The 24,688-nt window shown below is 43.8% G+C and overlaps 1 protein-coding gene across 3 annotated transcripts in view; it reads right to left on the bottom strand.

Moving 5' to 3' along the window:
* Positions 1-1,364: 1,364 nt before the first annotated feature.
* The window catches only part of mettl16 (methyltransferase 16, N6-methyladenosine), a 28,247-nt gene continuing 4,923 nt past the window's right edge, over positions 1,365-24,688 (bottom strand). For all 3 annotated transcript variants that reach the window (XM_084951981.1, XM_084951980.1, XM_084951982.1), the window contains 8 exons: positions 17,136-17,323; positions 16,025-16,165; positions 14,704-14,819; positions 14,361-14,503; positions 11,514-11,583; positions 8,917-9,006; positions 3,125-3,298; positions 1,365-3,029 (listed from right to left, as the gene is read on the bottom strand). In XM_084951981.1, the coding sequence (XP_084808107.1) occupies positions 2,409-3,029; positions 3,125-3,298; positions 8,917-9,006; positions 11,514-11,583; positions 14,361-14,503; positions 14,704-14,819; positions 16,025-16,165; positions 17,136-17,323 (1,543 nt within the window). In that variant the 3' untranslated portion in view covers positions 1,365-2,408. The remainder of the gene's footprint in view (positions 3,030-3,124; positions 3,299-8,916; positions 9,007-11,513; positions 11,584-14,360; positions 14,504-14,703; positions 14,820-16,024; positions 16,166-17,135; positions 17,324-24,688) is intronic.

Genomic DNA, 24,688 nt, shown 5'->3' on the forward strand with positions numbered 1-24,688 from the left:
ATCTTATTGGCGCTGTGTCCACCAGCCAATCAGCGCGGAGAACAGTCAGCGAGCTTTGTTTGGCACGTCAGGGTCACATGCTGGGAGTTTACGAGCGTGCATCAGGCGTACGGGCGCACTTTAAAAGTAAAAACCAAGCAAAAAACCAAGCAGTCACGGGGTAGACTGAGCCCTGCATCTAATAACTGCAAGTGCTAGTTCCGACAGTTGCATCATAACACCTCTGTGCACATAAATAATATAATCCTGTCTGTCTGTATAATGTCTTATTTTACTTTTACATTTCTGTTCATGTGTGTTTCTATACTATGATTGGTTCCTACATCTGAAGATTACTTCCACTCTTTAACCCCTGTCAAACATAAGGCTCAGGGGTCACAATCAGACTGCCAACAACTCAAGTTTGGCCCACTGGTCATGAAGGAGGGCATACATTTTGGACTTTTTACTGCATTTACATGTTTCACAGCTTCCCCATGGTGATTCATACTACACTAAAGTAATTAGGTAGTAGATAAATAATCAAGTGGCAGAAAACCTCCCGCTTTTTTCACTATAGAAATATACGTTGTTTTGTTGTTTTTTGTAGTGGGTTCACTGGACATTTTTGTGACGTTACCAGAATTTTACACATTTGTTTACACATAAAATTTAAGCCCAAAGAGTCTTGTTGCAAGGTTTCTTTATCATGCGGGAAAAACTGAGAAATACTGTTGAAACTTCACTTGGTTTTTTAAATTAGGATATCTCAAGGATTAAAGTAGTTGACACTGAAGGGCAGTTTCACTGGTCCGTCCCACTAAAGATATGGCTATAAAAAGAGCTTGTCATCCCTGCACTAATCAGTGTTATTACTGAAGCCATATCTGTAGTTGTTAAACAATAAAACCACAGCAAAGTAGCACATTTTGGCTTAATGTAAGGCCACAGCTCAGTTTCATCATTGACTGCTATTATGTCAGAATAAGGATTAATGACAATACACTTCCCTCTAACTCTATGGTGATTTTGTCCACCCAAATGTGCTTTTTTTTATAGTAAAGAGGGAAAGAAAAAGCAATAAATTAAACTATTTTAGTGGCTGGAGGCAGCAAATTAAATGCTGGACTTATAAATAACTAGTGTTCGAAATGATTAGCTAGTCACTTCAGGTCTTTTTGATTTATTAGGGTAATAACTCCAGTCACACCACCAATATCCAGACTGATTTCTAAGCCTTCAAGGTTTGCAGAAAAAGGAAACGTCATCTTTATGACAGCAACATAAATAACAGTGAGAGAGTTACTGGAAGTTTTTTAAGCATATTAAAAATCTTTAAAGATGTTGTATCAGCGGACCAAAAACAAAAGAACAAAAATGCCAGCTTCTAATGTTGTTGCCCTTTATTCAGCAGATATCACATGACTCATGCATCGGCGGGGTCAAAGTCCGGCCGTGACCGCAGGACACGTCGTACGAGCAGGATCCGCGTTTCTGCTTATGACAACAGAAAATGTGCACATACGTACACGTGGCCCTGCATATTTTGGGAATGTTTTCCTGTTATTCATTCGATGCTGTTGAGGAAGTCAGCCGGGTACAGCAGAGTAATAATACCAAAGGCTCTCCAGGAAAGACCGAGGGGCTCCAGGAACTTCCTGAATTACACGGTCTGTGGGTCTATTTAAAACAGTTGTGCCAGACTGGAGCGACAGTGAGTCTAAAATACAATCTCTAACAAAGGAACAATTAAAGATCAACGAGTACAACGGATCATAACACACAGGACAAGCTGACGCTGCCCTCTTGTGGATATTTACAGGTACTACATAACTAAAGACAATTCAGTAAAATGCAATATGAGAAAGGGAAAAAAATCTGTATAAAAATGTAAATTTATTCCAAATATTTTTGCAATTTATGACATACAATATGCAGTGTTGGGTGATTCCATGAGTATATCAGCTATTAGCAAGGCCAAATGAATCATTGGTTGGACTGTTCGGAGTAATTTCCCTGAAGATTCCAGCTCAATAAAATTAACTTGTAAAGCTCAATTGGTGACTAGCGCTACAAGGTGGTGTCTCCTTACTTTTGTTGCGATAGAGATTCTTGTTATGTATGATGGTTTGTTTGTTGTACGGTTGACATGAAGTATAGTATATTAATAAGTATTTTAATTAAAACAGGTGATTTGGATTTTTTTTTTTTTTTTTTTTTTACAACAAGCTTGTGTTTTTTCAGCGGGGGGAAAGGAGACTTTTGCCCCTAGAATACAAAATCTTAAAAGTGAATTAAAAGAAACAGCCAATACAGAATTGCCTTTCAGAAGCTATACAAAATAAACTTCCCAACACACAGCCTAACATTAATCATGTCTAAAAAATAAAGCTTTTAATTTTTGAGAAGAAAAGATCTCGACTTGCTGATCAGGACTTTGCGACAGTCTTTAAAAGTGTGTTCTTCAGGTAAGTGCACAGCTGGTTCATCAGGTCTCTGTTCAGACCCTCCACCCAGTGCATCTCGATCACTACATCACTCTGCTCCTGGATCACGTTCAGCAGACACTTAAACAAGAAGTGTTTGACAGTGCTGGGGCTCACGGGTCGTTTCGAGGGCGGCTCGCTCGCTGCAGCAGGTGTTTCCTTCAGGTCTGCTTCCTGCCCCGTTCCTGTGCAGGTAGAGGACTCCATGTCCACATCCTCGCCTGTTACTTTTTCTGGGGCCTCTTTTTGTTCCCCAGTCATGCTCTCTGTGACTTCTTTACCCGGCTTGTCTGCAGGCGTGCTTTTGCTCTCAGCGTTCTCGTTCTGGCTGCTGCTGTTTTCTGCGGTGGTCAGTTGGTTTTGGGAGGTCGGGCATGTTTCTGGAGCACCTGCGGTCACGGTGGTTTGTGAAGTGGTTCCGGCACAGTGTGGCGCCCTGGGGAGCTCTCGCAGCTGACGTGTCTGTTCACGTCTCTTCTGACGCCCGTGGATCCAGGTGTTCTCCACAGCTGTCAGAAAGAGGCTCTGCTCCTCCTTTTTGCAAGGCACACGTTTGTGCAGCACCTGCAGAGCCGCACACGTGAGACAGTTAGGCCAGTGCAGTCAAAACTTCAGTGAAATCTATTATACATAAAACAATGTTCAGTAATGAAGCTCACCCGCAGCTCACTGAGCGTCTTCTCGACCAGAACGGTGAGGCTGTCCACAGGGCTGCGGCACGTGCAGCCTAAAGCTGAGGCCTTGGCTTGGAGCTCCTTCAGTCCCGCCTCTGGCATCGTGAACGACAGGGGCTTCCGGGCCTTCTCCAGTTTACACTTCTTACTGGGAGGGGACTGAGATCATACAGAGCCAGTCAGACACCGTTAGACAGCAAGCTGTACTGGATATTACTGAGGACGGGGGAACCAGATTTGAGGATACTCAAATCCACACAGTAATAAGTAGGGATGGGTACCAATATCCGGTGCAATGATGGCGGTTCTGACATAAACGGTAGTAACCAGACCAAAAAGCAGCGCACATTTCGGTGCTTTATTTCGGTGCTTTTTTTTTTTCCTGAGATGTGATACACTTTAGATTCTAGCCAATCATTTTACCTTTCCAAGGACAGTAGGCAGGCCCAGGTACGTACGTTCTTTTAGAGCAGAGCTACAGATTAAAAATGCCCAAGGCGAAGTGGTCAAAAGTCTGGCTGTACTTCACAGCAAATGCAAACTCAGCAGCCTGCAACAAGTGCTTTAAGCTGATACTGTGCAAAGGAGGTAACACCTCGAATCTGATGAAACACCTGACGACACATAGTGTTTTTTTAAAAGCTGAGAAATGCACCGTATTTGATGGCTTGCTGCAAGACCTCACACTGAGCACATCTACTGCGGGTGTGGTGCCTGTTATCGGACCCGGAGTTAGCAACATCCCCCAAGAACCCGAAGAGGAGAGTCCTGGCCCCTAGCCCTGCCAGTGTAGCAGAAATGATGACGGATGATGATGGCAGCAGCAGCCGTTCTTCTCTGCGTGAGTAGCTTAATATTGTTCGTGTGTAATTTACGTTGAGTAGGCTAACCACGTTATTAAATTAATGCACGTAAGGTGAACTAGCAAACACCGTCGTAGTACATGCTGTCTTCTTGTTTGATGGCAGATACTCCCTTCACCCTGGCCAAAAAGGCTAAAATGACCAAAGAAAAAGTGGACAAAATTCATAGGGCAGTGACAAAATTTATAGTCAAAGATCTCCATCCATTTTCAACGGTGGAGTCACCATAAAAAAAAAAAAGACTGCTAAAAATAAAAACGTAAGAGGTTTTTGGACAAAGTTTGTGTTCTCCATTCTTTAAGCACCGGCACCGCTTCAAAAGTACCGGTTTGGCACCGGTATCGGATAAAACCTAAACGATACCCATCCCTAGTAATAAGAGACAATGAACTGTTTGAGTTCAGAGCACAGCTGCCAGCAGGGGGCAGTGTTTACACAGTGTGAGCTGTTTCAAATCCTTTTGGCAAACTCAGACATCTGTAAAGTCTTCAATCAAGAATGCACTAATAGCAACGCACTTCTTTCTGCAACTACAGGAAAATGTCATTTCATGAATAGCGCTCAGTCACCTCCAATATCATTGGAGGTCAATATGCAGACAATAACTGTGTTATAACAGCACTGAGGGGGACATGCAAGGAAATATCAGAGGAAATGAACGGACGCATTGCAGACTACAGTTGAGTACAATACAGTCTACATCCGGTGTGGGGGAACTCCAGGCCTCAAGGGCCAGTGTCCTCTAGGTTTTAGATGTGTCCTTTATCCAACACAATTGATTTAAATGGCTAAATGACCTCCTCAACATGTCTTGAAGTTCTCCAGAGGCCTGGTAATGAACTAAACATTTGATTCAGGGTGTTGACTCAGGGTGATATCTGAAACCTGCAGGACACCGGCCCTTGAGGTCTGGAGACTCCTGGTCTGCATATTGTAGACCAAACTGGATGTCAAAGTTAAGTAGCTCCGTATCACAGTGCGACTTGTAGTCAGCATTAAATTTTAAAATGATCAACATCTGTGCTGCATTCAGACAGTTGACCTTTGAGGAGGAAGGAGGAGGAGGAAAACTGACATTTTACTGGATTGAGTCTTTTTCCTTTGGCCTTCAGAGTAGCTGCACTGTCCTGCTACCAACACTAAAATCTGCTGAACACTTCCTCACATTTTGTACTCTCCCTTCCTTACTCTTTAACCTCTCAGATACATTTTTTGCTCATTTTAAGCCTAAAACGATCTCACGGAGAGGGTTGGAGCATTCCCCAGCAGTCGCCCATGAGTGAGAGCCCATTAAAAATACTACATAAAATGAGTGGCATGAGTAAAATGATGCAGTTATATCTGTGCATCAAAAAAAAATCTAAAGAGGAAACAAATAAATGCAGAGTGTCACAAGAGGGCGCTCAAATCATGCAAGCTGCACCTGAGCCTGCAATAAATCAAACGTAAATTTTTAATTCCCTTTAATGTCATGCTGTAATGGCGATGTAGATCATCACCCAACTGTGTCGGAGTACTGAGGCTCTGCAGCAGTCATACTGCAGCCGACCTGTGATCGCTACACTCACTGCAGGCTGGCTTAAAGCGGGGAGACAGCGGGGGTCTGCGGCAGTAGTGAGGCAGCAGACAGCATGGCCGACTGACCTACAAACAGCTGAGGGAAGGAGCAGAGGGTGACCTTCACTCTGCTGCACTCGCCTGCTGTCAAGTTTCAGTTACTCTCACAGTCACTGAAGATTTTTATTGTTGCCTGTGAGTGATGTTTCATCATTTACAGTTCCACAGAGATAATCGCCGAATTTGCTGCACATTCAAGAAGAAGAGCAGAGTTGGTGCTCACTCCCTGTCTCAATCATCTATTGATTTTTAGTTAAAATAACGGTGCTTTTAGATGCATATTTAGAGGAGATGGACACGTGTAATTAATGGGTTGACAATGAGCGCTGCCTTGTCTGGCTGCTGCTTTTATTTCTTATTGTTTGCCTCAGACGTCTCTCCCTCTTTTCTGCACGCTCTGCAGCTCATTGTGCAAGGAAATCAATAAAATCCATCAAGCCAAACCTGTCTGTTCATAACCGAGCATCCTTGACACAGAATCTCGCACACACACGCGCACACACAAACAGACTTACAAATGAAAGAACACAAAACCCACATTTAGAGTTTACATACACACCTCTCAACTGAATCCCATCCTCCTCTGACTCCGCTGCTCTTTCACTCCATTATTAATCCCACTTACCCACTACAACCTCACTGCATGCCCTCTCTCTCTCTCTCACACACACACACACACACACACACACACAGACCTGCCCGATTTTTAAAATTAGAGATGTTTAAAACCAACAAGAGTCCAACAAGAGCTGTTCTCTCCACATATAATGATGTTCAATCATTAATTTTCACCTCCTGAGTCCATGAACACACACACACACGCACACGCACATCATAGAGAAACAAACTGCTGCCAGTCTCACCTGCAGGCAAACTGTAAATCATACTCTGATCACCCCCCCCCCTCCTCCCAACCCCCCGATTTCCGTCAGGTCCCCAAACCCCAGCTTGGATTCTGGACTTTCCTGATCCCTCCTCCTCCTCCTCCTGCTGCTACAGGCTTGTATGAGCAACAGTGGGCCTCAGGGCTTAGATAAAGCCTGGCAGTCTTCTCTGTCTACAGGTCCTTTTATTCTGTCGGCCTGTGCTGGAAGTGCTTCCTCCTCTTTTGTCTGCATTCGAAAGGTCTTTCTATCTAATCTAGTTTCCTTTCAATTCACTACAACCCCTGCATTTTTTCCTCTCTCTGTAATAAGATTGAATCTAAAAATAACAACAGCTCGTATTATTTCATATGTTGAAAACGGTGTGGATTTGTGTGTACTGGTTGGAAAAAACAAATGAGGGAAGGGTTGTCTATGCGGTCTTTGGTTGTATCGGACTACAGGAGGAAGACAAAACTCAATGAAAAGCTAAAAAGACTGGGATCAAGCTGACGCTCTAATCAAACAGCCATGGCTAGTTTCCAGAGTCAAAAGGATAAATTAGAAAATAACTAAACTGTTTAAAGGGGACTCATTACACTTGATTCCAACTCCATAGTACTCTAATCTAGTAGAGTAGCTTTGCATTATTCACAGATGAAAATAATCCTTTATACTGAGCCTCGGTTCAGCCTTTCAGTTCCATCCTTGGTCTGTTTCTAGCTTTCTCCTGACTGGCTGAACCTCACAAATAGTAGGTCTGAAAAAGGAAGTGGGGCTGCTTTGCTAAAAAGTCAGTGCTATGTTTCTGAGTTGACCATATTAATGATATCTGCAGTCAGTGGCATCACACAGAGAGAGTAGAAATCCAGTAGAAGTGTGGAGAGGTGGGGGCATCTTCAGGAGAGAGGAGAAATGAAAGTCAGTAGAAACAACACTGAATACACGAGTGTCACTGATGGTGGGGGAGACGGGTGTAGCCATGAAGCTGCAAGGAGTAGAGATAGTAAAAGTAGATGAGTTTGAATACCTGGGATCAACTATTCAGAGCAACAGAGGTGAAGAAGAGTGGGGAGGGTGGAGACAAGTGTCGGAGGTAATTTGTGACAAGAGTAAAAGGGAAGGGTTACAGGATGGCAGTGAGACCTGCTGAGATGTATGCACAAAAAGACAGGAGGCTGAGCTGAAGACTGACCAGAATGGACAGGAATAGTAATGAATACATCAGAGGGACAGCTTAGGTGGAGCAGTGTGGAGACAAAGTTAGACAAGCATGGTTGAGAGGGTTCGGAGATGTGCAGAGGAGGAATAGTGGACATACTGGACAAAGGATGATGAAAATGGAGCAGGTAAAGACGAAGACCTCAGAGAAGATTCATGGATGTCGGGATTAAGGACATGCACAGGGTTGGTGTGACAGGAGGATGTTAGACAGAGGGTGAGATGGAAGATGATCACAGTGCAGAAGAGGAAGAAGCTCTCACTGACATCATACAGATCCAAGTGTTTAAAAAACATAAACACGTCTCCTATCTTTTTTTTCTAGACTGAAGCTATTTCCAAATGAGGGAACCAAATGAAAATGACATGCAAAAACAATAAATAAATAAAATTGTCCAAAAATCTATTTCTTCCTGGATTAGAATCCTTAGGAATCCTGAGGTTTCCACTACTTCAATAACTGTACTGCAAACATTTCTGGTTACACCAGACATAAATTAAGTCACCACTGGTAATAATGAGGTTAAGTAGGTCACAGATCATACATGTCACATATGTTTTAGTCTACATTTAACATTAATGCGCTCTCCCATGCTTATATACATAAACCAGATGACCATAGAAAGGTTCATGCAGGCAGAATTGGGCGTTTGACCGTGAACTTCTGCTACGTAACCCCACATGTGCTCGAGGGGCTCTGCCTGTTGATGATTTGGAGCAGTGTGAACGTGCAGGATGGTAGCTGGAGAAAAATTAGGCCAATCATTCTGCTCAACTGCTTTTTTGCTGAAAAACAGAAACAGTCCACCAAACAGCCCTCTGCTTCACCTGCATTTATGTGTTTGATTGACTTCATCAGCACTGCAGCATCATTTCCAGATCTCTCTGCAATGCTTTCATGTCTGTTTAACTCCAACTCTCACCCTCTAATCCAGACACGCCTGCGGTACAGTGTGCGCGCACAATCCTGCCCTGGCGACTGTTGCCTGGCTACAGCATGTTAGAAATCACATAAACATCTCCCCAGAGGACGGAGTAAGTGCACATAATGGAACGAGGCTGCAGGGAAAGAGGATCCAGTCTGGAGAGGGACAGAGGTGGTGCATTATTGAGGAGAGGGTTTGGAAACATCCAGCAGCAGAGCAAAATGTGCTCCTCAGAGCTGAGCAGGTTACTGACATTTAACAACAACAAAAAATCTGTACAAACTCACCGGAACAACCACGTCGTCATAGAAACTCCAAGCCAGTGCCCACCGCATGGTCCGCCCCTGGCAAAACTCAGTGTGGGTCACTTTAGGCACCTGAGCAAAAACAGAGAGGAGTCTGGAGTTAACAAGTGCACAGCATGAAAACACTGCAGTACTCTGGCGACCAGGCCGTGTCTGAGATCATCAAAACAATAAATTCATAAAGAACATACACCACAGAAACTGATCACATGTAAAATATTTGTTGGAAAGAGAAAAAGTCCAAGTCACGCAAAATACATCTCTACAAACAAAATTTATGATAGTTAATTTAAACTAAAAATTGAAACTATATGTGAAAAAAGAAACATTTTAAAATAAAAATGTTTGTGTACCATCGCTGAATTACACTGAATCGCAGGGAGGAGTAAAATGATTTTAAATGGAATAAAGAGTGCAGGTGTGAAAACACTCTTAGGTGAAAATCTGATGATCATTTATGGCTAAATACAGAAAAATCCAAACTTCAAATATTTTCCTGCAACCGAGGCTTGTCATTTTATATCTACACGTATCCGTCTCACTTAGGGCTGCCACGATTAGTCGACTAGTCACGATTACGTCGACTATCAAAATCGTCGACGACTGATTTAATAGTCGACGCATCGTTTGAAGCTTTGTAAGATCCTGAAAGACGCAGGAATAAGTAGTAGGATTTAAGAGTGTAATAACGGACTGAAACAGAAGATGGCAGCACTGCATGTACAAGGATGCCAGCTGCCGTTAAACCCCGAAGAAGAAGAAGCTGTCCCAGAATTCACAGCGCGGCTCAGCGCAGTTGTCAACAATGGCGGCAGCTAGTTAGTTTTAATATTACTCTTATTATTCTTTCTGGGTCACAAAATAAACGTTTAACATATTTTCAGGCGAGAATGTAGCTGTGTAAACCTCAAATATCTGCTCAGTTTATCAAGACACCACATATTTTCAAAAGCGCTCCGACGTTTTCGGAGACGTCTGTTACCCACTAGCTCGATAGCGAGCCGGGGCAAGGCTCACTAGAGCCCGTGAGAACACCGGACTCCCAGCAAATCGTTTTCAAACCCACCGCCGTCTTTCGCTACTCAGGTTAAACATACATAAGTCACTTAGATAACTTAAAAATGTTATTGTTTGGCTTTTTTTAGTATTTTATTTGTTCCTGAGTAAATCGATTTGGCTGAGATTAAAGTTATAGTTTTTACACAGCTGAATAAACGTCAAGCAGACAGCTGATTATCAGAAATGTGAGATGCTCGAGAATATACTCCGGTGTCCTGTTATATTTTAGATAGCAAGGAGTTTATTAAACTTCACCGAAGCAATCTGCAAATTTCATTAAAATTCAATAAACTATCATCTTGTCTTTATTTTTAGTTAGCACATACCTTAAACACTTAAAGCTGTAAGCTAATGATAGTTATATAAGAGCAGATGCTGCTGGTGCAATAAGCTGTACGTTTTACGTCTAATGGATGCATGATCTGATTAGTCGACTAATCGCAAAAATAATCGGTGACTAGTCGACTATCAAAATAATCGTTTGTGGCAGCCCTAGTCTCACTATCAGTATTCAGTTATTTTATCCAAATAAAATCCTTCCCATAGCACCGATTCAATATTTTTTTAAAACAAAACCCATCATTATAAAAACATTTGGAGTTTCAGTGCTGATTGGCAGCTGTGACTGATTGGTGTGTGCAGTATCTGCGATCAAAACTAACAATTTAGGAATTTAGTCTTTCTAGAAAGCAGTGACTGAATCTGACAGTGTGATGTTTTGCCAGTGTGACCTTTGGCTTCACGTCTCTGACAGGATGTGAGAACATAAGGAGGATGTGGGAATCCACTGTGTTGCTGTCGGGGTTTTCTCAGAAAATAAGAGGAAGTCACTTATCTTATATGTCAGAGGTCAGACAGCTCTGAGGGTGAGATGAGTTTTTATGTGTAACAGAGTCACATTTGCTAAATTAAAAACACAAAGAAAACTGAGGACACGCTGGAGAATGAATCAAGTAATTGGTGATGAAAGCATTAGCATATTAACAAGCGCAGGTTTCTTTTTACACACGCTTCAGAATGAAGCCTTCTTCCTGGATGTTAGCCAACGCTGCACTCACTCTGATGAGCAGCGACACCCCGGAGGAGGGTTGAGGGGTGGCAGGTGCGGGGCGGGGGCCGGGCGGTCTGTGAGATTGGCGCGGTACCGCAGGCCCGCAGCAGTCAGGAGTCATGTGCTGGGCTATTAGTCAGGCTAATGACGCTAATGCATGTTAGCTACTGAGAGGCGTGTGATTCAGTCATGCACAGCAAACAGAAATCAGCTCATTCATGGCTCGTTTGTGAGCGTGCTCAGCTGGTGCTGGTGATTGCCTCCTTTAAACATCAATACATAGGAGAAAGGTAGCTTGGGCGACGGGGGTGTGGCAAAGATTGTTTTAACAAGCCCTGCAAGAAGCATCGTGTCTCTGCATGAACAAACCGAGATCAAAGCTGTGCCTGCTTTGTAACTCTCACTGATTACCGTGTTTGCGCATGTATTCGTAAATTTCTCTTTGTTCTGGGTCTCGCTGGCTACTCACCCCTTGCTTCCTCAGCTCCTCTTTCAAAGGTGCCAGGCTGCACTTCTTTCCCAACATGCAGCTGTACCACCTGCAGAAAGGAGAATCCATATTAACCAAACTGTGTCTGTTGGAGGTGTTAGTGGCCAACGGCCGGGCGTGAACCCTCGAGCACAGATCAAATGAGGAGAGGGGGAGTGCTCAGGGGAGCGACACAAAGTAAAATACGAGAGGCAGAAAAACATCCTGCAGCAGAGGAAAAACTGCTTTGAAGTCATCCCGTGGTGGACGCCTGATCAATAATCACTGCTGTGTGATAAAGACGTGAGGTTGGACTTGATCAATGAGCAGCAACATCCAGCTGGGGCAGGCGGAGGAAAGAAACACATCGGGGAGTCAGCCTGGAAGGACGGCTGGTCAATTTGACAGAGGTAGTCAAAACGTGTGTGTGATGTTTTTATTAGGGTTAGGGTCATCATCAGGGTTTCATTTTATCGCCTCAGCTCTTAAAAACCGGAGCAGACTATTGTTCCAAACCAGCAAACTGCCAAAACTTCAGCTTTTATAGAGGCGCTCAGATTTGTGGATGATTACTTTACCAACTGCAGTTGATAATCTGTACCTGGCTGCTACTTAACCTCTTAATTCCTATGGAAGCAGTAAGGAGGTGCCAAGTTATTCACAGGACTGTAAAAACTTCCTACATTTCAACCTGATGCACACCTCACTAATTCAACTTGACGTAGTTATCGACGCAACCCATACAGGTTTTATTACTGGCAATGCTGTCACCCAGTTACGTAGGCTAAATCGTGGGCTCTACAGATTTGTATAAATCAGACATAAGAAATGTTGGAGAAGTCAATCATTTTCTATCTGTAACAGAGCTCGAAAAATTCACCCACTCCTTCATGGACTGCTGTAATGTTCACTGCTTGGGTCCCAGCCAAAAGTCCATCTCCTATTGCCAGCTCATTAAAAAAAAGTCCCAGGATTTGGATAAAAAGACCACTACACTGGCTACCTGTCAGATGTAACATTCAATTCATTTGAAAGTTTTATTAATGACTTTTACAGCCTTACATGGCTCCTATCTACATTACAAACACTAGGACAAACCCTCCCTACAAGCGTTTTTTGCCATGCCTGTGGTGCTATTTTGTTTCCCTCCTGTATTTATTACATGTATTCATCTTATTTGAGAAACCTGTTCAATTTGAAAGCAAAACCTAAAACTGCGAACCTTGGGTTTGACATTTACTTGGAATAGCGTAATGTGGTAGTCACACACAAAAAAATACAAATTCTGGACACCGTTAAGTTGCGTACGTAGGTTTTGTGACTGGCTCACCCATTAAGGAGGAGTTCATACAGACATACATAAATACTCTATGATCATTATAGTGAGATACTAGCAATTTGTGAACCATTCAACCATCTCAACATCTTTTAGTCTTACTTTCCTTATTATTATAATAATTATTATTATTTCATTATAATACAGAAAGCTTTTAATAGACATGTACATAGATGCAGTTTAACATCGTTTCCTAAAGCTCTGACTTCAACTGTGTCAAACCTACCTCCTGACTGCAGTTGGCTAAAAAGCTTCTGTAACACCCAAATAAAATAAAATCTGACACATTATTTAACTTGTGACTGACAATCAGTAAGGACACTGACATGTAATCATGTTAAAGAGGCATGAGGACAGCCAGGGCTGAAGGGGTATTGAGGAGCAGCCCGTCAGCCTCAGGTGACACGATGAAATATTTAACAGCTCTAATATTCACAGATGTTCGCCAATTTTGAGCACAGTGGGGAGCAACGCCCAGGAGAGATCCCCGAATGCACCACCAGCAGCTTCTTTGAGAAGAGCGCAGCTGCATCAGCCTCCACTTTCAGTCTTTTCTCTTCTGAAGCACTGGCACGTGATTACAGTCTTATTACCAGAGACGGTAATTTTCATATCAATGGCGTGATGAATTAGGAGCATTACCTCAAATCTAACCGCACTTTTGGATATTTGGCTGAAAGTTAAACTCGCCTTATCTGACAGTAATTACCCTCTGGTGAAAAGAAAGGAAAGAGGAGCGGAGCGGGGCAATGGGGGCGTCTCGAAGGACCAATCGGAAAAGGCTGGCAGTGTTTCCATGGACACCTGGAGGCTCTCGTGTCCCAGCGTGGTTTTGGGAGTGACAGTCGGCTCCGGTTGGTTTGGCCGGAGCCTCAAACCTGCGAAATGAAACCCGGCTCGCTCTGACTTTTAGTGTAACACTGCCACACAAGAGCAACTAGGTGTTAACTTCAGTCCCACTCAGAGTGCTCATCTTTCCACTCTGCAAACACACACACACACACACACACAGTGCTCCGTGTAGCAGGTGTGACACGTCTAATCAGTTTTAATAGCACCACTCTGCAGCTCCCTTTGCCCGGGTCTCGCTCGGCTGCCTCGGTGACAGCCCCGTAACGAGGGAGGGTAAAGCGAGGGCCGCCTGAGACACCCCCACCCATCTATCCGACCCCTCCACCCTCACCCTCCCAAACACAGCTGTTCCCTGTGGGCTCCCGGATACAGCACAGAGTCAGCGTGTGCCAAAATCATTAAAGCAACTGTGGGTGACAGCTCCATCAATGTGCAGCAGCCCATCTGCCCATTTCACCTCTCCGAGTCGCCCCTTCACTGCAGCCATTTAAAGCTCTCCAAGCCTCTCCAAAGCAACTACAAGTGCAGCACTCATCTACATCCACCCGCCAATTTAAATATGTGGCTGTGTTGTAATGACGTTTGTGTTTTTACACACACAAATACGTGTGCAACCTTTAAAAAAAAAAGAAAAGAAGAAAACAGTCCTCTTTCCTCACCTAAGGCGCTTCTTGAGCTGCAGGCTGTCATGAATGATCCTCTTGACAAACTCCAGTTCTCCGCCCTCTGCCATGATCTCCGTCACCCCGCCCGTGTTCACTGAACTGGGAGGAGGTCGGCGTGAGTTTCTGGAGTTTACCCCCTGGAGAGGGCAGCAAGACAGACAGAGATTACAATAAAATCCTATTAGAGCCCTGTTACTAAAACGTAAAGACACTGTGTTTGGTGCTGGAGCCTCTCCGGTCAGTATACGAGTGCATTTACTGTCAATAAGTCAGAAACTTCAAGTTCAAAGCAGACAACGCTCCAGAATTTAAACTACTTTTAAACGTGAACTTTTACCTTTGCTTCCAGCTGGTTGGCGAAAAAGGGAGGGTTGCACATGCAGAAGTCGTACACCATTTCTGTCTCTTCTTTCAAGGCATCCATCAGTAAAGTCTTCTGAGGAACTTTGACGACTGAGGAAGGTAAAATAAATAAATAAACACTAATGTGAGACAAGTGTGTAAAAGCTGAATAAAATGTATGACTGTCAATACAAAATGGGACTCCCGAGTCACTGTGTGCTGCACTCCTGTCAGCCAGTTCACAGATTTGCTGAGCAGAGACAAGTTTAGTCTCAGCTCATCCTAAATACGACACTCTTCCAGCGAGACGTCCCTGTTTTGTCCGGCTAAGTGTCACAAAAAGATGTCCTATTTACTACAACAGGAAACAAAGCATTTTCGAGGCAGGATATTGAGATTTTGGCGGGACTTGCTGAAATATTTACACCAACAATCAGTGATCAAGTTACGCAAAGCAGCCACAGCATTAAAAATAGGACTGGTGAAAATATCTGTTTCCTGCTGGAACACTCTGGGTGTGCACGGTCTGCAACCTAAGCATTGCTGCAAATGACGTATACCTTTCATGGCAGTGGCGTCTCCGATCAGGACATCAGCACACTGCAAAAATTGCTCAGGAACAGCACAAGCAATACAACAAACCTGCTCTCCAAACTCCAGAGGACCTGGTGGAACATCTGTGGGATCTGCCAGAACAAGCCTGCACCATGCAACCTACATAAGCTTCTTAATTTTTGGCTGGTCAGAGCCGCTATAGCAGCATCATCTACAATCATAAACAATGACCAGTGGACGCACAGGAAGTCTCTGCGTCGATATTCACCGGCTTCAGCAGAAGCCCCCGAAAAACTACCCACTGGCCCTGCAAACCTCATCATCTAACAAACCAATCTGTCTCCAGGCTGTATCAGACCCACAGATAGAAGGTGAAATCCAAGATGTTCCGAATTACACATCATTCAATGATGATATCTGATGTTTAAACCTTTTCATCATTATCACATGAATTATGACCAGAAAAGTGGGATCAACCTTCATCCAACTGAACATTTGTGCAAAATGGTTTTGTTTTTTGTTTTTATTTCCAATGTCACGCTGACCTGACGTGACCAGTAGCTTGTGGTGGCTAATGGTACCTGACTTCTTCCTGCTGTCATATTAATCTACTTCTTAGTAATCACAGTATCCTGAAATTCATCCTCAGTGCTGCAGCTCACACGTAAAACATCATCTCTGTGACAGTGTATGAGAGTTCCAGCGTAGTAGTCTAATATCTGAAGATGAAGTCACCTTCACATTGAGTAGATCAAACGCACCTTTGACCAGGTCGGACAGGTTGTTCTGCTCCACGTTTTTGGTAGCATAGTCAAAGCAGATGTCGTCCACCTCTGTGGCGAGGAAGTACCAGCCGTTCATTGTGGCTCCCAGTAAGGGGTAGATACAGGACGCCCCAGTGCCTGATGAAACACACACACACACACACACACACAAACACACACGTTACTGGCAGCCTGACAGTGATGTATGTGTTCACAATGATGACTGATCATAGCTGTCACTGAACAATATGAAAATGTGCCGCAGTGTTTTTGTTGTCTTGAAGGAAGGAGGTCCCAAAGTGTGACATGATGCGTTTCTAAAGAATTCTCTTAGACTTGGTGGACATAATGGTCAATAAATGTCAAATCCAGCAGCTATTATTAAATTATTCCCATCTAACAAGGACCAAAGCCACATAATTCAGTTGAGATGGCCTCGGTTAGAAAAGGAAACACCCAGTGGTGATCCATCAGCAGCAGACAGCTTCAGTGGGCGCACATAAAGGTTCGGGGTCACCAATCAGTGACCTGAGGAACTACAGAGGAGAAGCACACCTGCAGGAAAACACATTTAAAGTCAGACCTTGTTTTCTCTGAGCGACAGAATGAAAAACAAGTAGTGACGTGTGACTGGGGATCAGGCTGGCGAGTGCTGGGAAAACTGGGAATGACTGGGCTCATTTGCTGGAAGTGCCAACTGACATTTCAGGTGCTGTGCCGAGCGGCGAGCCACATCAAGAAAAAACCAGAGCAGCGGCATGAACATTTAAATCCCCCCCGTCTGTGGTTATTAATGTTTAAAGATGTGCTGCTGGGGTTTGCTGCAGCATTTAAAGGAAAAGCACGTTCATTTTACACAGATGTACAGGTACTGGTGAGAACTGAAACACATATGCATTAGAGTGAAGTCTGACACACTGGGTCAGTGCAGATGACCTTATATTTTGAGTCTGACAGTGAGTGATGGAAGTGCAAATGACCATGTTTGAACTAAGTTAAGTAAGTGACTAAGTAAGCCTGATTTCTCGTCTTATAAACCAATCAAAGCAGTTTAACTAGACTATCACATCACACGTGCGCTGAAGGTGACTGAAACTGGTGGCCGTACCGATGTCGATGCCCCTGCGCGGCTGCTTCTGGCCGTCAATGAGGTCCTCCACCCAGTGGATGTAGTTGAGGCGCAGGGGGACGGTGGGTATGAGTCGCTCCAGAGGGATCTCGATGGCCAAACCAAAGTCCTCCTTTAACAGGGTGCAGGTCAGCGCTCGCACCGCCTCCGGCTCTTTGAAATTCACTCTGAAGAAAATCAGAAATGCGACTAAATGAGTAAAACGTTTCAAAATCGGACTTTATCTGACGTACGTCATCTGTTGCTAGGTGGTGAAATCTGCATCCGTCTACATCGAGAACACACAAAACGAGCAAGAGACAGATGTTTTAGACACCAGTTAAGTCATGAGTGTGAATAACTGCGAGTCCTGCTGATCACAGCTGAACAGCGAGGGTGAAGTCTGATGCGTGGAAGTGTGGCTTTGAACGCGGGTGTGCAGTTCATCAGAAAACTCCTTATTTCAACGAAAATTTTAAAAAGTTCCAACTAGGTCTGAGTGATTTATCGTAGTAAGGTTTAAATGCTTCTTTCTACAGTAGCAGGCGCTGAAAAAACTCTTCTTTCTCTCCACCTGAGCTCACGGTTTACAGAGTCGTGGATTAAAGAAAACATCAAAGTAAAACATTTGCATTGAGGATTTTTTTCCTTTTATAGTTGAGTTATTTGATGAATGGTTTTCGTCCTAGCGTTACATCCCGTCTACAAAAGCTGTTTCTATTCACCGTTCAGACCTTCTGTTTGCTAGAAGTACCCAACTAGAAAAAAGCCAAAACGACTTGTTTCAATCAGAGAGGGGATGAGAAGAGCCGTACTGATGCTCCGTATCAGATGAAAGATTATTCTAAACTGTGAATCACGCATGGCTAGTGGAAATTAGCTCAACAGGTCCACCTTTCTGCTCTTCACCTTCATTTAATCCTGAATAAAAGTGGTTAACTGCTCCTCACCGCCCTCTCCTCAGCATTTGGTGAGTACAGCACTTCCAGTGAGTACCAGTGGGAATGGTGACTGAAAATAAAGCCAAGCTTGAAAGAAACTACAATTTTCCTTTAAGGATCAATTTAGCTTCTTGCTGATCCTCTCATTTCACCACGTGGCCCATCTGACAGCAATTTACCAAACTGCTCTTAATACAGCACTTCATTAACCTTCAGCTGCTCCGGCCTCCTGCAGCTCCCTGCACTGCACCGCATTACTTCACGTTATACACACGCTCGCGCACGAGAAACAAAAGGCAGATAAGCAGCCCATCAACTCACAATCCCCTGCTGATGACAATGAGTTTCACATTTTCAACACAACTCAGACCTCCCACTTTTTATTCCCAGTTCTCGGTCCCAGTCGTTCGGCTCGCCCGTCTTCTCCTTCTCGGCGTGTTTAATGATTTCAGCTGTCACACAGGCAGGCAGACAAAACGAGTGGGCGAGATAGGTGTAATTAAAGCTTTGCAGAGTTCTTTCGCACCTCGGCAGATGCAATTAGACGCATCCTCGCGATGCGAGCGTCTGGCACCTCGCAGTGTCGGTGTGAGCATATTCCAGCAGAAGAAAAGCATCGAGTGATGGTGGAAACGGCTCTGCGGCTTGAAAAGCAGGCAGCCGCTGATTGTGTTTTCATTGTCGTCGTTTTCAGGATTCAATTACACATAAACGGCTGAAATGTTTTGCATTTCAGTTTTCACGTCCTGACATTAAATAAAGAGTCCATCCCAGCCTGGGCTTTTCACAGGGGATGACCAGAAAACCTCCGCGTTTAAGTGTGGGTGAAAATCCTGCAAGGTCCTGTGAGTTCTCTGAATGTGCACCGTTTAGTCATCACGAAAGGATTCATTTTAGACTTAAAATACCAGGAGTATGACAGATTTGACAAACCATCATCTTCAGAAAGAGGTACACAGCAGACCTGGACCAAGTCGGGATGTATGCATAAAAATAGGTTCTGTGACTCTGACTTGGACCAAGTGTGGGAGGTCCAGTAGCTCCAACACTGAAGTGCACCACGACAAAACTACATGCTCTGGCTGTGTGCAACTCTTTTATTCCAACTAACTGAACTGACCAAAAGAGATGGGAGCAACATAATGTGGCAGCATGGAAGTCTTTTTGACTCCACTGTGTGTGGATGACAAAATAATAACACCATCTATGTTCACTGTGAACCTTTGAACCTTCATTTCACTTCACATTTCTGTCACTGGCTACATAATCTCCTTTGAAAATGACAGGAAGTGGAGAAGAGTTCTGTTTTCCAGTAGGTAGTATTAACTGGACTTATGCCTCTTTTCCACTACTACCATCTCGGCTCAACTTCAAAGACCGAGTCAAGCTGAGTGGTGTGGGTACTAGGGCTGCCATGATTAGTCGACTAGTCACGATTACGTCGACTATCAAAATCGTCGACGACTGATTTAATAGTCGACACGTCGTTTGAAGCTTTGTAAGATCCCAAAAGACGCAGGAATTAGTAGGATTTAAGAGTGTAATAACGGACTGAAACAGAAGATGGCAGCACTGCATGTATAAGGATGCCAGCTGCCGTTAAACGCCGAAGAAGAAGAAACTGTGTCCCAGAATTCATAGCGCGGCCCTGCTCAGTTTCCAACAATGGCGGCAGCTAGTTAGTTTTAATGTTAACTCTTATTATTCTTTCTGGGCCACAAAATAAACGTTTAACATATTTTCAGACGAGAATGTAACTGTGTAAACCTCAAATATCTGCTCAGTTTATCAAGACACCACATATTTTCAAAAGCACTCCGACGTTTTCAGAGACGTCTGTTACCCACTAGCTCGTTAGCTAGCCGGGGGCAAGGCTCACTAGAGCGTTTTCAAACCCACCGCCGTCTTTCGCTACTCAGGTTAAACATGATATATAAGTCACTTAGATAACTTAAAAATGTTATTGTTTGGCATTTTTCAGTATTTTATTTGTTCCTGAGTAAATCGGTTTCGGCTGAGATTAAAGTTATAGTTTTTACACAGCTGAATAAACATTAAGCAGACAACTGATTATCAGAAGTGTGAAATGCTCGAGAATATACTCCGGTGTCCTGTTATATTTTAGATAGCAAGGAGCAGACGGCTGAGTTTATTAAACTCCACCGAAACAATCTGCAAACTTCATTAAAATTTAATAAACTATCATGTCTTTATTTTTAGTTAGCACATACTTTAAACACTTAAAGCTGTAAGCTAATGATAGTTATATAAGAGAAGATGCATGCTGGTGCAATAAGCTGTATGTTTTACGTTAAATGGATGCATGATCTGATTAGTCGACTAATCGCAAAAATAATCGGTGACTAGTCGACTATCAAAATAATCGTTTGTGGCAGCCCTAGTGGGTACCAGTGGAAAAGAAGCAACAGGAGAGCAAGAGCCAATGAGGCAAGAGTCCCAACTTTTGAACTTTATCGTATATTTTCTGCTGGTTTAGTGACTGTTATATACAGTGTATATTATTGTATAACTTGTACAGCACTTTGGTCAACTGTGGTCATCATAGAACCTTTGACTCGACACCATCAAAGGTGGCAAAATAGGAACGTGACAAGTCAAAAAAAGAGCGAACCTCGGACAGGCCTTTATTCGATGTGCAGTTCTCCAGGAGTGCGGTCAAATAGGTTAATTTTACTCAGGAAGGCTCCTAACTGAGGGAAGTCACCGAACTAAGAGCCTTAATAAAAAGCTCTTCACAGGGACTAAACACTAAGGAAAAGTCCTTCAGTTCATCCTTTATTAGCTCCATTAGCAGAGAACACACAAAACTATCAAAGAGGTGAAGATGCATTTATTATTTCATGGTTTTTAATTTTCACTAACAACTTGTTAACCCACAGCTGAACTATGAACATCACACTGCTCTACTAAAATCAGCTTCCTTTAGGTGCTTCTTTTCCTCCTCATTTCCTGTCGTTTCTTTGCTGTCAGGGGTCTAATAAAAACAGAAAATGCCACTAAAATATTTCTAAATGCATCTTATTTCACTTCTCACAGAACTCTGCATCTTCATTCAGGTGGCAGCAAAGACAAAAGACCCCCGATGAGGCGCAATGCACCCACACAGCCCCACATCAATCTTAGTCAGTGTCTCTACACCTAATGAACACACAAGGTTAATGGTCCAGTTGTGAACAGCTGTTGACCTCTCACAGAAAGCCAACACCTGCTTCTTCTGAGCTGCAACACAACTGCAGATGACCAACCAGTGAAGAAATCTGCACTTTAAAAACAGCCCCGGCTAATGAGGGTGAAGTGATAAATCAGCATAACGCTCACACGTTCCCAAAATGAAAGCCGGCTTCTCTCGCCTGTCCAGCGCACAGAGATTCTGCCCCCTTTTCATTTCTCCTCTGAGGCATCATTAGATAAGGATCAATATTCAGAGAGGGAGCCAGCCCTCTATTTTTAGCTCTTTATATGTGTGTGTGCAATGCAGACCGATCACTCCCATCAGCAGCACTGCAAATGCCACATCTCCATGGCAACCCCACCTACTGAACAGATGAGGAGAGCACGCAAATCCGGCCACGCTGGAGCAATGGCTGATGCCAGAAGCAGCGTGAGCGTGCCCGCGATTTACAGGTTCACCGTTGCGTGCCTACGCCGTTAACGTGGTCGACGGGATGCGACGTGGGACAAATCTGAGCGTAGAAGTTGTGACGAGAAGAGTAGACGACATATAAAAACAGCACCGGGAGGACCGATGAGGAGTGTAGTCGTGTTTTTGGTTACATTTGACTTAACCGAGGCGAAGAGGAGGTGGAGAAAGAAAGACAATTTAAGTGCTGAAGGGCAGTAAAGTTCTTGGCTCAGGTCAAAATGTGGAGGTGAGAAGGCGTTTAGTGCTGAGACAGACAGCAAGCTCCATGATCAGCAATAAAGCACACACACACACACACACGACCTTCACGGTGCTTCAATCTGAGTGCACTGGGACATATTTTGTGCTGAATAGCAGCAACTTCTCTCACGTCATGAGTTTTAGGGTTTTTTCTCGAGTCCTCACAAGAGCAGCAATAAGAGCGTCACAAGAAGCTCACCGTGAATTTAAAGATAACCTGCTTATGAATTTCTCTGAGCGCGTTTTGTTTCATTTTGCAATTCTGCAGATAGTCTGATATGAAACAATGCATGTAACACTTATGTTTAGCAGAGAACATCTAGAGAAAGGTGAGCGGAAGGAAGGAGGGAAGGAAGGAGTTGAAGTGCCTTTGTCTCTCAAGATCAAAAATGGAAAAAAATTAAAGCAACTCAATATATCAGACAAGCCTAACACACCGTCGTTAGAGTTACATACAGTTCTGTAGAGACTGTATATGAAAGATGGATGTACTCCATAAGCCCCCAACCACTGGTTTGAGGACTCAAGTTCAGCACAAAAAAAAAAAGACGCCGTACTGTGCTTTGGTGTCGTTATAACCTCTCGATTTCTGTAACATGGCGTTTTTTTGCTTCTCCAAAAGTGCCGTACAGCAAGCATACACTAATCAGGAATAACATTCTGACTACCTGTGGTAGTTCCCCATTTTGCTGTGAAAAAGGCCCTGACCCATCGAGGTATTTACTCCACTAGACCCCTGAAGATGTGCTGTGGTATCCAGCACCAAGATGTCAGCAACAGATCCTTTAAGTTCTCTGAGTTCCACGGTGGGGCTTCCATGAATCATATTTGCTGGTCCAGCGCATCCCACAGATGCTTAACTGGACTGAGATCTCGGAATTTGGAGGCCAAGTCAACACCTCCCCTCATTTTTGTTTTAGTGGCAGAATGCATTAGCCTTTTGAAAGAGGCCACAGCTATCAGAGAGTACCGTTTCCATGAAAAGGTGTACATGGTCTGCAACAATGCTTAGATAGGTGGTGCATGTCAACATAACATCCACATGGATGGCAGGACCAAATGTTTCCCAGCAGAACATTGCCCAAATGATCACCCTGCCTCTGCCGGCTCGCCTTCTTTCCATAGTGCATCCTGATACTAGGTGTTCTCCAAGTAAGTGATGCACACATGCGCGGCCATGATGTAAAAGAAAACACGAGTCATGAGATCAGGCCACCTTCTTCCATTGCTCTGCGGTCCAGTTCTGATGCTCTGATGCTGACTGGTCTGCAGCCATGCAGCCCCATATGCAACGAACTGTGAGGTCTCTGTGTTCTGACACCTTTCTATCAGGACAAGCATCAACTTTTTTGGCAATTTGAGCTACAGCAGCTCGTCTGTTGGATCGGACTTTGCTCCCCATTTGCATCGCTGAGCCTTGGCCACTCATGGCACTATCACTGGTTCACCATTGTTCCTTCCTTGAGCCACTTTTTATAGATACTGCAGACCGGGAATACTCGACAACAGCTGCAGCTTGGGCTCTGACATATCCCCAAGCCACAATTTGGCTCTTGTCAAACATGCTCAAATCTTTACACTTGTCCATTTTTCCTACTTCTAACATCCTCTTTGAGGATGAAATGTTGATGTGCTCCCTAATAAATCGATCATTTCTTACCGAAAAGTGGTTAGTTTCCCTGATCAGACACTAAAATGAGCGGCACAGGAGCCGCTCTGCTGCAAGATCCATGTAAGGTTACATTTATCAATTTGCAATGATCAGAGCTGTTAATTATTCGTTCATTTCCAACCCCCATTTCAGGAATCTGTTAAATAATACATCTTTGAACAAAACTGGTGTGAAAATTGAACATTTTTTAAATTAAATCTCACCCGAGCTGCTGAATTTTTAATAACCATTCATGCCTCCTAATCCTACCCTTCTATCTGCCTGATCAGAGCCCCCCTTCTCCTATCAAAATCTGGAAAAAGGCCCAAAACATTTAAAATATTTTGGGGTTTATCTTCTCCTCGCTTCACTTCCAGTCAATTCCACCAAATTCGTGCCTCTGGTCTGAGCTCTCCTCTCTGCCCGCTGCTATCAGTCCGCTCCACTGACGATCCCTTAATGAGGGGAGGCATATCTCCCCGGAGGATTGAGTGAGTGTCTCCCCAAGATTACCCTCATCCCCCAACTCGGTGCTTAAATACTTAAAAACCCAGAAGATGAATTCATTGAAAAGTACAAAACCGCACTAATCCCTCCGCTGATGGAGCGACAGGCTGACGGGGAGGAAGAGCCAAATTCCTGCAGACGGCTAACCAGAAATCCAGAATCTCTCCTGTCGTCACATGTTTCAAGCTGCCTTAAAAACTTGTCAGTGACTCCTACAGAAATTTTAGGTGTCGGGCAGAAAAGAAACAAAATATCTGATTTTTATTTCATTAAAAAATAAATAAATAAATAAATAAAGGTAAGCCTAAATGACTAAGACACTGTTCATGTGCATCTGTTTACAAAGAAACCCCATCTTCAGCCATCTCCCATCCACTGCAAGGACTCACCCGACAGTGGGGCACGTGAAACCACCAAGGTCTCACGCATCTGCTCGGCTTTAACCAAAGGCTCGGTTCAACTCCAACAGGCTCTGTCCAGCCAGCAGTGCAAACGCCCCTGAGGTTAAACATTTACTTCTGTATGAAACTTGTGGAAAATATTATTTTAG

Source organism: Perissodus microlepis, chromosome 14 (assembly GCF_051167445.1).
Source record: "Perissodus microlepis isolate ML-2025 ecotype Zambia chromosome 14, ASM5116744v1, whole genome shotgun sequence".
Taxonomy (NCBI): domain Eukaryota; kingdom Metazoa; phylum Chordata; class Actinopteri; order Cichliformes; family Cichlidae; genus Perissodus; species Perissodus microlepis.